This window comes from Malaya genurostris, chromosome 3 (genome assembly GCF_030247185.1).
Source record: "Malaya genurostris strain Urasoe2022 chromosome 3, Malgen_1.1, whole genome shotgun sequence".
Classification (NCBI taxonomy): Eukaryota; Metazoa; Arthropoda; class Insecta; order Diptera; family Culicidae; genus Malaya; species Malaya genurostris.
This window is the reverse complement of record NC_080572.1, coordinates 42666970-42681460: the sequence shown is the minus strand read 5'-3', so window position 1 is coordinate 42681460 and position 14491 is coordinate 42666970. Positions and strand designations below refer to the sequence as shown.

The following is a 14491-nucleotide window of genomic DNA, read 5'->3' as shown; positions in this document are numbered from 1 at the left end:
ATGTTAATAAGAAAAATTGTCGTATCTGGGGGAAGGAAAACCCGCACGTTATCTTGGAAAAGCCTATGCATCTTCAGAGAGTGACGGTTTCGTGCGGATTTTGGTCTGGCGGCATCATTGGGCCATTTTTCTTCGAAAATGAGGCAGGAGCCGCCGCCACGGTCAATGGCGAGTGCAACCGCGCCATGATTAGCGATTGGTTCTTCCCGTTACTTGAAGAGGAAGACTTGGACACCGCTACGATCGATCTTCTGAGTACAGTCTTCGAAGATCGAATTATCAGTCGTTGAAGGTTTTACCGGAAGTAGGTAGTTTCATCAAACTTATGTCGTTTTTCATTGATTCCACTCGCTCGGTGCCAGTGTTTTGCCCTGACAGTTGATCAATGAAACGGTTTTGTAAAGTTTGGTTTGCACGCTTGCTGCTCTGAAAAGAAAACGGGTGCAAAATAGTTGCCCGAGAATTGCCCCGAAAGTGCATTTTTTTTCGTGCGGTGCAAATCATTGAAACACAGTGCACCTGTTTTGATTGCCCGACTGCACGAAAAGTGTGCATCCAAAAATGAAGTCTTGTTACCGCTAGGCGAAATTCCCTCTCAGCAGGCCGTTCAATTTTGTTGATTTTTGAGCGCTTGTTGAACGATATATTGCACGAAATATTCGTTCAATTTGCTGGAACGGTTTGTTGTTGTTTTTTCTCTTGCAAAAATAGCGTGAAAATTAAGTGTTAGCTTTCCATAGAAAGAAAATTTGTTGTTATTCTACGTGAAGTAGAAGTATTGTGCAGGTATGTATTGTTAGTTTAAACAAATAAGTGGAAAAAACTTCAGAAATTCTGCAGTAAAACTAGTCCAACGGGGCTCCAACTCCTCATGTTAAAAATGGCTCAACAATGGACCTCTGTCTGCCGGGTTTGTTGAACGAAAAAAATGGCATTCGGTTCAACGGTCTGTTTCAAAATCGGCAAACGAAGGTCCCGTGTTGGCCTCCCGTTGAACGATTGATTGGACTTTCATTGGACCAATGATTCAACGTATTGGACCAATGAAGGACCACCGTTGAACGTTTTTTTCTAAGTGGGTTCTCTGTCGTAAACGGTTGTTGCATTGTTGCCAGACTCTTGCCGTTATTCTGCCAGCATTCCGGTAAAATTTTCTGGCAGACGCTACCAGGTACCTGGGGGAAATCTGCAAGGCACATACAAGCGGAGGGTGTGAACAAACACGATATAAAACGGCCCTTACACGAGAATCATTAATGCCATTTATAATGATTACTAAGTAATGACATTCCAATTTTGTATGAAGAATTCGTCATTGCTGCCCTTATACGTTCATTAAATATGACATTTATTTTTAGTAATGACACTTTAAATCATCGTGTATGGACCGATTAACAATCAGGATTGAAAATTACTCAGTTTTCAGTTCTACGACGTTGAAATTAGGCTCGAAAATGGCTTCTAACAAACGGTTTGATAGCAGTAAGGGCGGTAACTGGGTTAGATTTGGCATCAAGCGAAGACGACACAAATTGATCTAAAGTTGTTGTCCCACCGCAATGGTAAATGCATTGATTATTATATATTAGTTTGTACTCACACATAGCCTAACTAATGGAAACCTTTCTTCGTTTATTCTTATTTTTGATTAATGGTCCAGTCGTGAAACCCCATTTCATACAACAGAAAATAATCGAAACAAATAATCAAACATCATTTTTTTCGTTTCGCCTCCGTCTCATCAGTTCATTAGCAGATTATGTTGATCTGCTAATGCTGCGTCGCGCATCAACATAATTCGTTAAGCAAACGTAGAGTACTTACTATTTACAAGTTATTTGTTTGCACCGAGATGAAAGGCCCTCCCTGACGTCTCAAAAGAAAGAAACGAAAGAAAATAAACATCAACTTAGAAACTGTTTGCCTTGTCGCTGTTTCGTGATATGTCCTAATCCATTAGCTTTTTTATCGTGACGACACAAATGAACAAGTATTCATCCTTGATAAAAATGTGTTCATCCGATTGAGGTTAGCAGTGACGGTAAAAAACCTAATAAAATCCACAAAATTTGAACAATGTTGAGGTTATGATTGAGACCCCAACTACAGTCCCTGATCAAATTATTAAACCAATGCTGAAAAATTAATATTACTCTGAAATGTTGTTGTTACTTCCCACGATATAAAAATGGTTTAACAGTTATTCCACTGTTTTATACGTTTATCAACGTATTTAGGAAGGAAAAAAGTCACCATTCTTGACTAGCCGGGAATTCTTCAGATATTAATCTTATAGGCTAACTGCATATCTCGAAATAGCGATTAAAGCGACACCTTGTGAGGGCTGGCGTCGTCAGCGCGGTACTCTTTAATATCCTTAGCCTTGGTTTTACAAGCTAAACTCGACTATTTTAATTAATATTTTTTGCATAAACAGATGAAATACGAGCAAGGTTATTGAAAATATCTTTCAAACCGTAAAATTTTCTAGTTTTCGTCATAAATCGTTGAGGAAGGGAATAAAATAAGGAAGAGCGAAATGACAATGAGTTTCTCCAGGGAACTGTTTTGCGCACCAATAGTTCGCTAAAAGGCGAAAGTTTGTATTATCCCGTTTTTTAGGTATCTTTACTACTTGTCGATATCTCACTACATACATTTGAATATTCTGTTTCTTCCTTCTTCTATAAAGGGTAATAGAATTGCTGAAAAAAACGACTTTTGATCGAGTTCGATCAGACGACCAGCTCGACGAGATCGGAAAATGTTTCTCTGTGTGTATATGTGTGTTTGTGTGTGTAGAATCCTGAATCAGTTGAAACAAACTTAGGTTCGTTTGAAATCTACTATTGAGTTATTGGTGAAGTTTGAAGATCAAGTGGCTATCCTTACCAGTTCCAGAGATATGATGATATAAGTGACGTAAACAACGAGTCAGTTTTTATCTACCAGTGATTGTTTTATTTTAGACTCGTTCGTTATCATTTGTTTTAGATACAAATAATGAAGGAACATTTTTACACCTCCCAACAGGTTTTGAAAACAACTAACGCATATTAGAGTGCTACGTTTAGTAACGAATCTTAAGACACTCATTTCTAAAAGTGTATTTTCATATTTATTTAAGGCCTGAGCACAGTGGGTCGCGTATAAATTGTGAATATACCACGTGGTTCCCTCAATTCCCTTTTTCATCTGTGTGTTTAAGAAAGTTATGATGAAAAAACTACATTTTGGGAGCCTCATATCAATTATGCTCCTTATATCGACACCGATGCATTTTAAAGGGCCCAAGTGTTCGGCATATTTTCTTGTAGTAACATGTTCTTCAAAAGGCTTGAATTCTCTACCACGCAAAGTATGCAAATTAAAACTTATAACTCACTTCTAAGTGGATTAATGATAACTTTGATTTTATTCAATGAAGAAGACAGTTCCAAACAAAAATTTTTCTGAATGCAATGAAGTCCCAAAATCAATCTCTGAAACTCAAACAGAAAACGTATTTTGATGTGGTTGGGACCACTGAGCACTCTGTTAAAAGTGAATGGATTTTTACAATCTATGACTTCAAACTATGCAATCCAATTATTGCAAATACAAAAAACTGAAAATTTTAAACATCAAATCGCAAAACCAATCAGTTGCGTATTGGCTGACGAAAAGACCTTTCATTTGTGACTAGTCTCGCCATCTCTGAGATCTTGACCTCTTTGTGAACAACACATAACTAACCACACACATGGTCATTTGCTCAGTTCGTCGTGCTGAATCGGTTGGCCTTCCGGGTATCGGGTAATTTTCCCAAAATTCGAGCGAATCCTATACCTAATTTTTTATATTCACAAAAATATTATGAAAACTCACCAAAAAAATCTGGTTTTTGCAGATAATGCGAACAGAAGTGTTCAAAATTCCAGTTGCGTTTATGTAAATGAAGAAAATAGAGACCATTGTAAACTTTGTAGGACCCCCACGGACCGAAGGATGCGGCCAACATGGATCTTCGCCAACGGCATATGGAAGACCCTCATGCAATATTCAATTCACCGGCCACTACCGATCGCTTCTCGAGAATCCGCTACCGCTACATTACATAATGATACTATTCTAGTGTTAAGTTAGTCGTAATTAAGATTAGTAAATACCCTTGGCATCTTAGAGCTTAAGCAGTGTGCCTAAAAATTATATTATAATATTGAATAAAAAAAAATTGTAAACTTTGTAAGCTATCACACTTTGTTGGACATTTCATACGCTCGATGCAGCGCACCGCGCTTATATATATATATATATATATATATATATATATATATATATATATATATATATATATATATATATATATATATATATATATATATATATATATATATATATATATATATATATATATATATATATATATACACTGCTTGGTACTAATATTAGATCTGAAAGTATAATAAAAATTAGCTAGGTTCAACTGACGCCATATTGCGAGCACAAAATGAACATGACAAAATGAATTCAAGTAAGTGCGTGTCACATAAAATATATGTGTGACAACATATCCAATCATGATCCTCTGGTTGAAAAGAAGATCACGTAAACTTCGATGACAACGCCATTTTTGGAATCTACGTGTTTTTTCACATAAGGTTAACGTGTGGATTTTTTTTAGTGTACCAGAACACACTGTCCAATCATTCCCACATTATCGAAATGACGGAATGAGCAATGAATTCTTACTCGACTGCATGATTTTTCAGTGCTCGATCGGTTCAGTGCTAGAATTTTCGTCTGACACCACTGTATTAAACGTCATTAACTACATGTGAAAAACGTGAAAAAAGTAAAAAAAAAGATTGTGTTCGTTCAGCTTCGAAGGTAAATTTTGATTTTTACTATTATTATGATTATAAAACTCTATATTAGTTATAAAAATGTCGAGAAGCACCCGATATAGAAGAGTGCAACGTGAAATCGATAGAGCCGTACGTTTACAGGAAAGTGGGGTTCTACTAATTAGACAACGTAATGACGAAAGATCTGTGCTAATGGACGACATTGTTGTCTACGATGAAAATTTCGGTGATTCTATGGATTTTCGGAACGAAACAGTGGAATTGTACGAGACTGGACCGTTAGAAGATGATAATAATGTTATGGATCAATTATTGGATCGGGATGAAGAGAATGAATACGTAATGGACAGTGATTCGGATGATGAATCTGCTACTGTAGAAGTGTATGATGTAGCCAACAAACTCATATCGTGGTCTTCACATTACAATATATCAACAATAGCAGTAAATGATCTATTGAAATGGTTTCGCCAAGGTATTTGCCCTTCTTTACCTAACTCGATCAACGTAGAGCCGTGTTAAATAAAAATATAAATGGGAAGATGAACTCAACATGTTATTTTGCAGTTATTGTGAATTTATGTATAAATAAATATCGTTTAAATACAACCTTTTGCTCTATTTGTATTATATATATATATATATATATATATATATATATATATATATATATATATATATATATATATATATATATATATATATGTATATATATATATATATATATATATATATATATATATATATATATATATATATATATATATATATATATATATATATATATATATATATATATATATATATATATATATATATATCTAAAACAAAACAAAAAGAAAAGAAAGAAGAAGAATCTTAAACGTCAATTCATTTAGCTTTTCTTACTCGATTTTGAATGATTTCCAAACGAACCGGTTATTGGAGATATTTCATTCGGAATCGGTTGTTGCACTGGAGTTGGAATTGATTCGGAATTCATTATGATTTCCACATGAAATTCCGAATGAAAATTTCTCGCCGATTCGGAATCCATTCGGAATTCATTCGGATCTGATAATGTGGGTTATAGTACGTTTGTACCAGAGATGCCAAATATTTTCAGAGAAAATCTGTATTACCCTGTATGAAAAATCTGTGTTACGGTTTGCGCGGCCGGTCCCAACGAGCCCCCTCGGTCTGTTGAGTTTTCAAGCGAGCGAGAACAAGAACCCACATTATCGAAATGACGGAATGCGTAATGAATTCTTACTCGACTGCATGATTTTTCAGTGCTCGATCGGTTCAGTGCTAGAATTTTCGCCTGAGTTGGCTGCTCGATCAACCTGATTGACAGTGACATTATAAATGTCATTGAATATTCGCTCATTTTATGAATGTGTTAGTGTAAAATTTAGGCGACTTAAGCAATTTCATTACACTCCAGCTAGAGGAATGGATGATGCTGACTGAGGTAGGCCGTTTTGTTAATTTCCAGCGAATTTCAACAGTTTAGGTTGGAATTCTAAGGAGAACTGGTTATTTACTAGTTCTGTATATCCGAAAAACATGAAGATTTCAATGTGTATAATCAGTTATGTAATGTTTTCATTTAAAAATAAACTGAAAGTCAGCACGAAAACGTGCAAAATCGGGAAAGAAGAAGAAGAAGAAGACAAATTGACAATTCAGTCCGCATCTTCTCACTCAATTCCGACTGATTTCCGAATCAACCGGTTGTAGGCGAAATTCATTCGGAATCGGTTGTTGCACTGGAGTTGGAATTGATTCGGAATTCATTATGATTTCCACATGAAATTCCGAATGAAAATTTCTCCCCGATTCGGAATTGATTCACAAAACAAAAAGAACCAAACTCCAAATATCAAGGGGAACGTGCCATTTGAGCCAATTTGTTCTGATAATGTGGGAAGTGTTAGCTCAAAAGGTGACTTAGTTGTAAGAGTAAGATTAGTTGGCAGATCGGATAAATAACGAAAGAAAAAATACGTTGAACTTTCATTACGGTAAGACGCGTGAATTCGGTTAGATTTAATTTAATAATTTACTACGAAGTGAACTGAATTTATTGTAACAGTGAGTAAACTAAATTTGTATTTCTAAGTTAAACACCTAAACTATCGTACATTTATAGCTAAATATTACTTGACTGAATTGTTGGGATGTACTGCAATTAAAACTTTGAGGTTATATATAATGTAAGCAAAAGTATTATTGATTTCATAAAACAAAGTATAAAATTAAATAAAATTTTAGCTTTTAGCTACATTCACTGGCAAATGACTGCTGAAGGAGCTGTCAGAACTTTTCCGCTGCGATCAATCGCAAACTCAGAGCTTATTGGAAATATGCAATCTACTCGTCCTCCTGGACAATGCCAGCCTTTAGGGGAACCAGATGTACTCTACCAGCAATGGATGTCACGACTAAGCCAACGCAGATGGTGGGGATGGAAGCAACCCGCTGGAGGACAGACCAGTTCTATGGTTCCAACTAGCCAAGATACAGCACCTCGCCAAATGACGACTTCGACAACTGTACCCTTTCGGATGGGAGAGAAACAGGAAGATGCTGTCGAGATTAATGACCCTAGAGCGAATATGCAATTTGCCTCTACGCGTCCAGCTGGATCAGATAAGTACTTAGGGGAGAAGCATATATCCTATCCACCACAGATGCCGAGATTGTATGACGAATACCAATATTCGAACCTTCCGCGTACCAATCCTTATTCTGCAACTGATAGTGGCAACGCAGCAATTTCCCGAAGCCTCATTATGATCCACCATTTGCTTTGCCAGCACGACATGCACTTTTTGAACAACCTTGTCTCAGGGACGGGATCTCGGACCGCAGCAACTTGCTGCGCGTCAGGTTATGCCGAAAGATCTGCCGATCTTCACTGGCCATCCGGAGGATTGGCCTCTATTCGTTAGTTCATTTTCTAACTCAACCCAAGCATGTGGCTACACGAATGCCGAAAATTTAGTTCGTTTACAGCGTTGCTTACGTGGGCCTGCGTTGGAGGCGGTGCGCAGTAGACTTCTGCTGCCGTCCTCAGTGCCGCATGTAATTGATACCCTTCAAACATTATACGGGCGACCGGAACTTTTAATACACACTTTGTTAAAACGGTTAAGAGATATTCCAACTCCCGAACCCGAAAAATTAGAGACGCTTATTTCTTTTGGCATGGCGGTCCAAAATCTATGTGATCATCTTACGGCTTGTAATCAAAATGATCACTTGAGTAATCCGACATTGCTTTTCGAATTGGTCAAGAAACTTCCAGCGCATCTAAAACTCAACCGGGCATTGTATAAAAGGCAGTATTCGGTCGTCGATCTTCGGGTTTTTGCGCAGTATATGACAACTATAGTGTCTGCCGCATCGGACGTCACTCTCGTTATTGACTCTAAACCGGTCAGTAAACACGACAGGACGGAGAAGAAGAATGTTGTATTCACACACAACGAGGAATTTACCAAAACGGTTAGGCTTCCTACTACACCCGAGGTAGTAGGTAAACAATGTCTAGTTTGTCATGACCCCAACCATAGAATCAGAGAATGTGAGGTTTTTCGGAAATTAGATATAGACGAACGATGGAAAACAATTCAGAAGCACTCTCTCTGTAGATGTTGCTTGTTTTCGCATGGACGTCGTCCCTGTAAGATGAAAACGCGTTGTGGCATTGGCGGCTGCGAATACGAGCATCACCCGTTACTGCATTCGACGAACGTAATGCGTGCGAAGTTGAGCGGGTATGCTAATGTTAACAATCACAATCGGGAAGGATTTTCACCATTATTCCGCATTGTGCCCAAGGTTGCTGATCCTATCAATGAAACATTACTCGTGAACTATTCTCTTCACCGGCGATGCTCTACCCGTGCGGCGAGCAGTTTGTATATATTCCGTGTCTGCTTTATTCATTCTTTTCTTCCACTCAGAGAATTGAACCGCTTGGCAAAGCAAGCAAGCATCTTATATGCACTCTGTTGACTCACAGTGAGTTCGTTTCGAAGCATTTAGGTAGAAAGCTATTCGGTGGTGATGATGACTCGCGTTGAGTCGAATTTTCTACTCACGGTGATTCGTTCTCTGCGACGTATGGCGGTACAACTGAATGACCGCCCAGGATAAAATTTTATTCCTGTATAAAGCTTATAAGAAAGATGTCGAATCTTTTTGAATTGTCTTCACTGCACATTTCTTCGGTGTTTGCTATACTTTAATCGTGATTTGTAGCGTTAGGGACAACTTTGATACCTACCAGAATATGTTATTGATTAAACATCAAACTGTAAAGGGTTATTAATGGAGCGTTTTTGTGTGTCGTAAATATGTAACTTTCACTCCTATTCCGTAGTTCTATAATAAATTCATTTTGTGTTTCGATCGAGTTCGACTTTTCCAAACAAATTATACCTCATTCGAAATGCCAAATTGGTATTTTTCATTCGGTCGAATGTAGGGTTGTTTATTATGCCTGAGAAGTAATAGTCCCAAGTTTTTGTCAATTATTATTGTTTCTCATGATCGTGAAACTATTTATATACCGATTACAAAGCCATTCGACGATCGTTTCCTTAATAATTATAAACATATGTGATGATTGCTTTTAATTTCATGTTAATCATTCATAATAAACTAATAGTATTTGTATTGACTTCGAGACAAGTTGTGTCGAACCAAGTCAACTACCAAAAAAGTTGAGACCAACTTTGATGATAAACACTATCAGTTCGTACAAACACTAGAAGAACCATAAACACCAAATAATTCCGTCACATTCAATATACAGGGCGTTAGAGCTACAATATAATAGAAACTAAAACCGAAATAGAACTTCTATAATTTTGTATAAGGCACTAATTTGGAGGCCAACATAAGATTTTACTGAAGAATGATATTTCTATTATTATCAAAAACAAACAAACTCTCTACAGTTACTTGTTGGAAACTGTGCCATTGATAATCGTGCAATGAAGACCTTCCGCAGTTTCCAATAACGAAATAAATATCTAAAAATCAAGTATCATACAATCAAACACAACAAAATTATCTGTCTCGTGACATTAGTGACGTTAAATAAAGTGGAATTAAATGCATATTTTTTTTCTTGATCCTATATTCTCCTACTATCTCCTGATTATGTGATAACAGAATTATATTTCATTTGGACTCTTTGTATGTGATCCTTGAAGTATTCACGTAAAAATTTTTTTGCTCAACACAGTTTTAAGGTAAATAATACAATGAGTAGTTTCAAAACTGAATGTGTGATATGAGTAACAAAAATTCTAAATCGCACTATCTGACAAATCGATAAACCACGCGGATTGTGTTATTTTTCAAATTGAAATCGTTTCCTCTGTAATATGAATATTGTAAAATGTTATGAAATTGAATTTACAATTTCTTCTAGCGGATGTTCTTTTTTAAAAAAAAGCTAAACCGATCACTTCGGGAGTCAATTGTAGAACATTTTATTTTCAATACATTTTTGACAGCAATATCAGATTGTAATCTTAATTTGATTTCAGCTCATCAATTTCTCAACTGATATCACATTACGTTATTATTTTGCTGTTTGCTTTTGGAAGCAAAACTTACGAGGCAATAGTTTTGTGAAACTCCAAAAATGATAATATTAAATGCAAAAATTTAATGAATGCATTAAAATAGGACTAAGTTAATAAGGCGATACAAAAATGCAAAAGTAAATTTCAATGGAACATCTATTCCTCCAATTTTATGTTGCGTTTTACAAAATGCTTCGACATCCTGTGGCAGTTGGCCGGAACCACAACCGTGATTCTCAATTTAAAAGTCTTAATTTCCTGATCGTAGTACAGTTATTCTAATCGATAATTTGCGTAGATGTATGGTAAAAGATGCTGAATGAGAATTTAGTTAGTAATGACTATTTCTTTGTTAGCCATTCTTCTTAATTTCTTTGATTTTTGCAGAGCAAGCAGTTACATGGCGTCTCAGTAGGTTCAAACGTTGTGGAAAACCCTGCACTCCTATTACTTCTATAAATCAAATCTATGCGAAGAAGCGTTAAATTGTGTTTAATATAATAAAAACATGAGAAAATAAATCATCCCTGGAATTAAAAGATTAGACTTGCCTCTATAATCAATATTCAGAATATATTTTTGTCACTCTATTTGCATTGCATATTGATATTGCGTATTGGACTTGATCATTCATAATCATATGTGATTTAAAAAATATCACTGTAGATATTTCAGTCCATTTTCAAAATCATAAATAAAATAAATATCAAACCAACCCGAAAGAGAATCAAAAGTGTTGCTACAGTTATATGTGGAAAATAATTCCTTTTATTTTATTTCTTATATAAGCCATATAAACTGCAAAATTTTCACTTTACAAAAGTGATTGCCCTCAGGTGATTCAACTCCAGCTTTTTTAAAATCTATCTGCCATTACTTGCCGCAAAATTTCAACAGCACGGAGTACGAACGTGAGAATAGTATTCGGTGAAATCTGAATAAACTGTTTCATTAGTTTTATTGCAGTAGGAAGTACATTATATGTACATTAGTATACGATTTTAAACGACGTTTTGAAGTAGACTATCAGTTTTATTTATCAGTTTAATTTTTATCCACCCCAATCGTTTCGCCATCTTCCAATAATAAGTAATGATATTACGTTTAAAGTTTTCCAAGCTAATTTGTGATGTTCAACGCACACTTTTTATCAGGGCAATATCTACGAGACAAATAAACTAAGCAAAATAAAAAATTGCTTCCATCGCATCGCTAATTTTTGTCTTCAATTTTTTTCGTACACTTGCATTCATGATTGCTGGCATTTTGACTCGCAGTGAGTCAAAAATTGACTCAATGTAAGCGCTACTCGTGCCTGATGATACCTGCTCTTGAAATGGTAGAGAATGGCTCACGGCGGAATAGCAACAAGCATGAAAAGCAAGATCTCTTCTCTCTTGCGAGTCGCTCAGGCAGTCACATATTGAGCATAGCTTTTGCCTCGTCCGGCATTACATGCTTTGCTGTCTCCGTTCTTGAATCGTTCGCAGGCGATGAACGTTAATGAGTTGCGTGAGGCGAATTTCAGCAACCCTGATTGTGCCTGTAATTTTGCAAGCAAGAGACCGTGTAGTAAAGACGTTCGCATTCCTCGACGATGGCTCTTCGATAACACTCATGGAGAAGAGTATTGCCGACCAGTTAGGCGTGAAAGGCGAAAGTGAAGATTTGTGTCTTACTTGGACTGCGAGCGTCAAAAGGGTTGAAGAGGCGTCGCTGAAAATCGACTGTCATATATCCGGGTCTAACTCATCACGAGTTTATAAACTTTCGAATGCACGAACTGTGCATAATCTCGCTTTACCAAAGCAGTCACTCAATTATGGTGATTTGCTTCAACGGTATCCGCATCTGCAAGGATTGCCTATCGAAAGTTACGTAAATATTACGCCACGGGTTCTGATTGGAATCGACAACGCTCATTTGGCTGTTCCGCTCAAGACGCGCGAGGGAAATATGGGTGATCCCGTCGCTACAAAGACACGATTAGGATGTTCAGTGCACGGAACTGCTACATTAGGTGTGAAAAACGATTACAATTTGTACATACGTGAGAGTGCGGAGGATATGGCGACTTTGCACGAGCTTGTCAAGCACTATTTTTCGGTGGAATTGTTGGGAATATCGCTGCAAGAAGCTCCCGACTCCAGAGAAAATCAACGCGCCCTACACCTTCTACAGACAACCACGAAGCGCGTCGGAACACGGTATGAAACCGGTTTATTATGGAGATACGACGAATTTGAATTGCCAGATAGTTACGCCATGGCCTTCCGAAGACTGATATGTTTTGAACGACGAATGAAAGAGAATCCTGAGATTGGAAGAAGTGTTACAAAGCAAATGGATGAATATCGGCACAAAGGTTATATCCATTTGGCTACCGCAGAAGAATTGAATGACGCCGATCCGCGGAGGATTTGGTATCTTCCACTTGGGGTAGCACTAAATCCAAAAAAGCCTGGGAAAATACGGATTTTTTGCGACGCAGCGGCTACCGTAGATGGTATTTCCCTTAATACTATGTTAATTAAGGGCCCCGATCTTCTCACTTCTCTTTCCGGCGTACTCAGCGGTTTTCGAGAGCGCAAGGTGGCCATTTGCGCCGACATTCGGGAAATGTTCCACCAGATCTTGATGAAAAAGGAGGACAGACATGCTCAGCGAATCCTTTGGAGAAACGACTCATCCATGATACATCAAGTTTACCTCATGGATGTTGCGACGTTTGGGTCGACTAGTTCGCCCTGCTCGGCTCAATATGTTAAAAACATTAACGCCCGAGAATTTGCAAATCAGTTTCCACATGCGGCAGATGCGATTGAACGCAAGCACTATGTGGATGACTATTTGGACAGCGTAGACAGCGTAGCGGATGCCATCAAGAGAGCGGAGGAAGTAAAATACATCCACTCCCGCGGAGGTTTTGAGATACACTTTTGGTTATCGAACAGTGAGGAGTTTCGGAAACGGGTCGGAGATACTAAGCCCGTCACAGAGAAAAGTCTTGCGGTATCCAGTAATCCGCACGGGATGGAGCGAGTGTTGGGAATGCAATGGATCCCAACGGAGGACGTTTTCACATATACAGCGGCGTCCGATCCAGTGCCAGTTTGGCCGACGAAACGAGAGGTCTTGTCAACCGTTATGAAAATATTCGACCCTTTGGGCTTACTTTCGCATCTCATTGTTCATGGGAAAGTTCTCATACAAGACATTTGGCGTAGTAATACTGGATGGGATGATCCCGTACCGGAAGCCTTAACGGCTCGATGGCAAAAATGGACAGAGCTGCTTCGTAAGCTGTATTTAGTTCGGATTCCACGTTGTTATTTTCCCGATAAAATATCGCCAGAAATCGAGTCTATTCAGCTGCACGTGTTTGTGGACGCGAGCGAATCAGCGTATGCTTGTGCTGCATACTTTCGTGCTATTGTTTCGGGAAAAATCCAACGTTCACTCGTGGCGGGCAAATCGAAAGTAGCCCCTCTCAAGAGTTTGACGATTCCAAAGTTGGAGCTGCAAGCGGCAGTGATAGGTGCGCGGTTGCTTAAAAGTATCTGTTCCACTCACACTTTACCCATCCATCAGAGGTTTGTCTGGACCGATTCGCGTACAGTGCTTTCGTGGATTGTATCTGATCAACGTATCTACCGTCAGTTTGTCTCGGTCCGCGTAGGTGAAATTCTCACTCTGACGAGCCCGGCGGAATGGAGATGGATCGCTAGTATGCAGAACGTGGCGGACGAGGCAACGAAATGGGGAACCGGCCCTAATTTAGAACCCGACAGTCGATGGTTTCGAGGGTCCAGTATTCTATATGATTCTCAGAACCGATGGCCAAAACAACCGGAAGTGATTTCCGGTACCATAGAGGAACGGCGAGTTTGTGTAATTCAGCATATGAAAACAGTAAAGCTTATTTCATGGGACAGGTTTTCGCGATGGACCAGATTATTGCGTACGGTGGGTTATGTTTTGCGCTACGTGGACAATCTTCGATTGAAGCGCATCGCACTTCCAATCAATGTGAAATTCTTACAGCAAAAAGAATGA

General features: G+C 38.1%; 1 protein-coding gene across 1 annotated transcript; it reads left to right on the top strand.

Moving 5' to 3' along the window:
* Positions 1–12052: 12052 nt before the first annotated feature.
* LOC131433776 (uncharacterized) lies at positions 12053–14491 on the top strand. Its single transcript, XM_058600370.1, has one exon. It carries the CDS (start codon positions 12053–12055, stop codon positions 14489–14491), a length of 2439 nt encoding a protein of 812 aa, XP_058456353.1.

Excerpts from the sequence above, each read along its gene's own strand:
- LOC131433776 (XM_058600370.1), top strand. The coding sequence starts at position 12,053 with ATGGAGAAGAGTATTGCCGACCAGTTAGGCGTGAAAGGCGAAAGTGAA.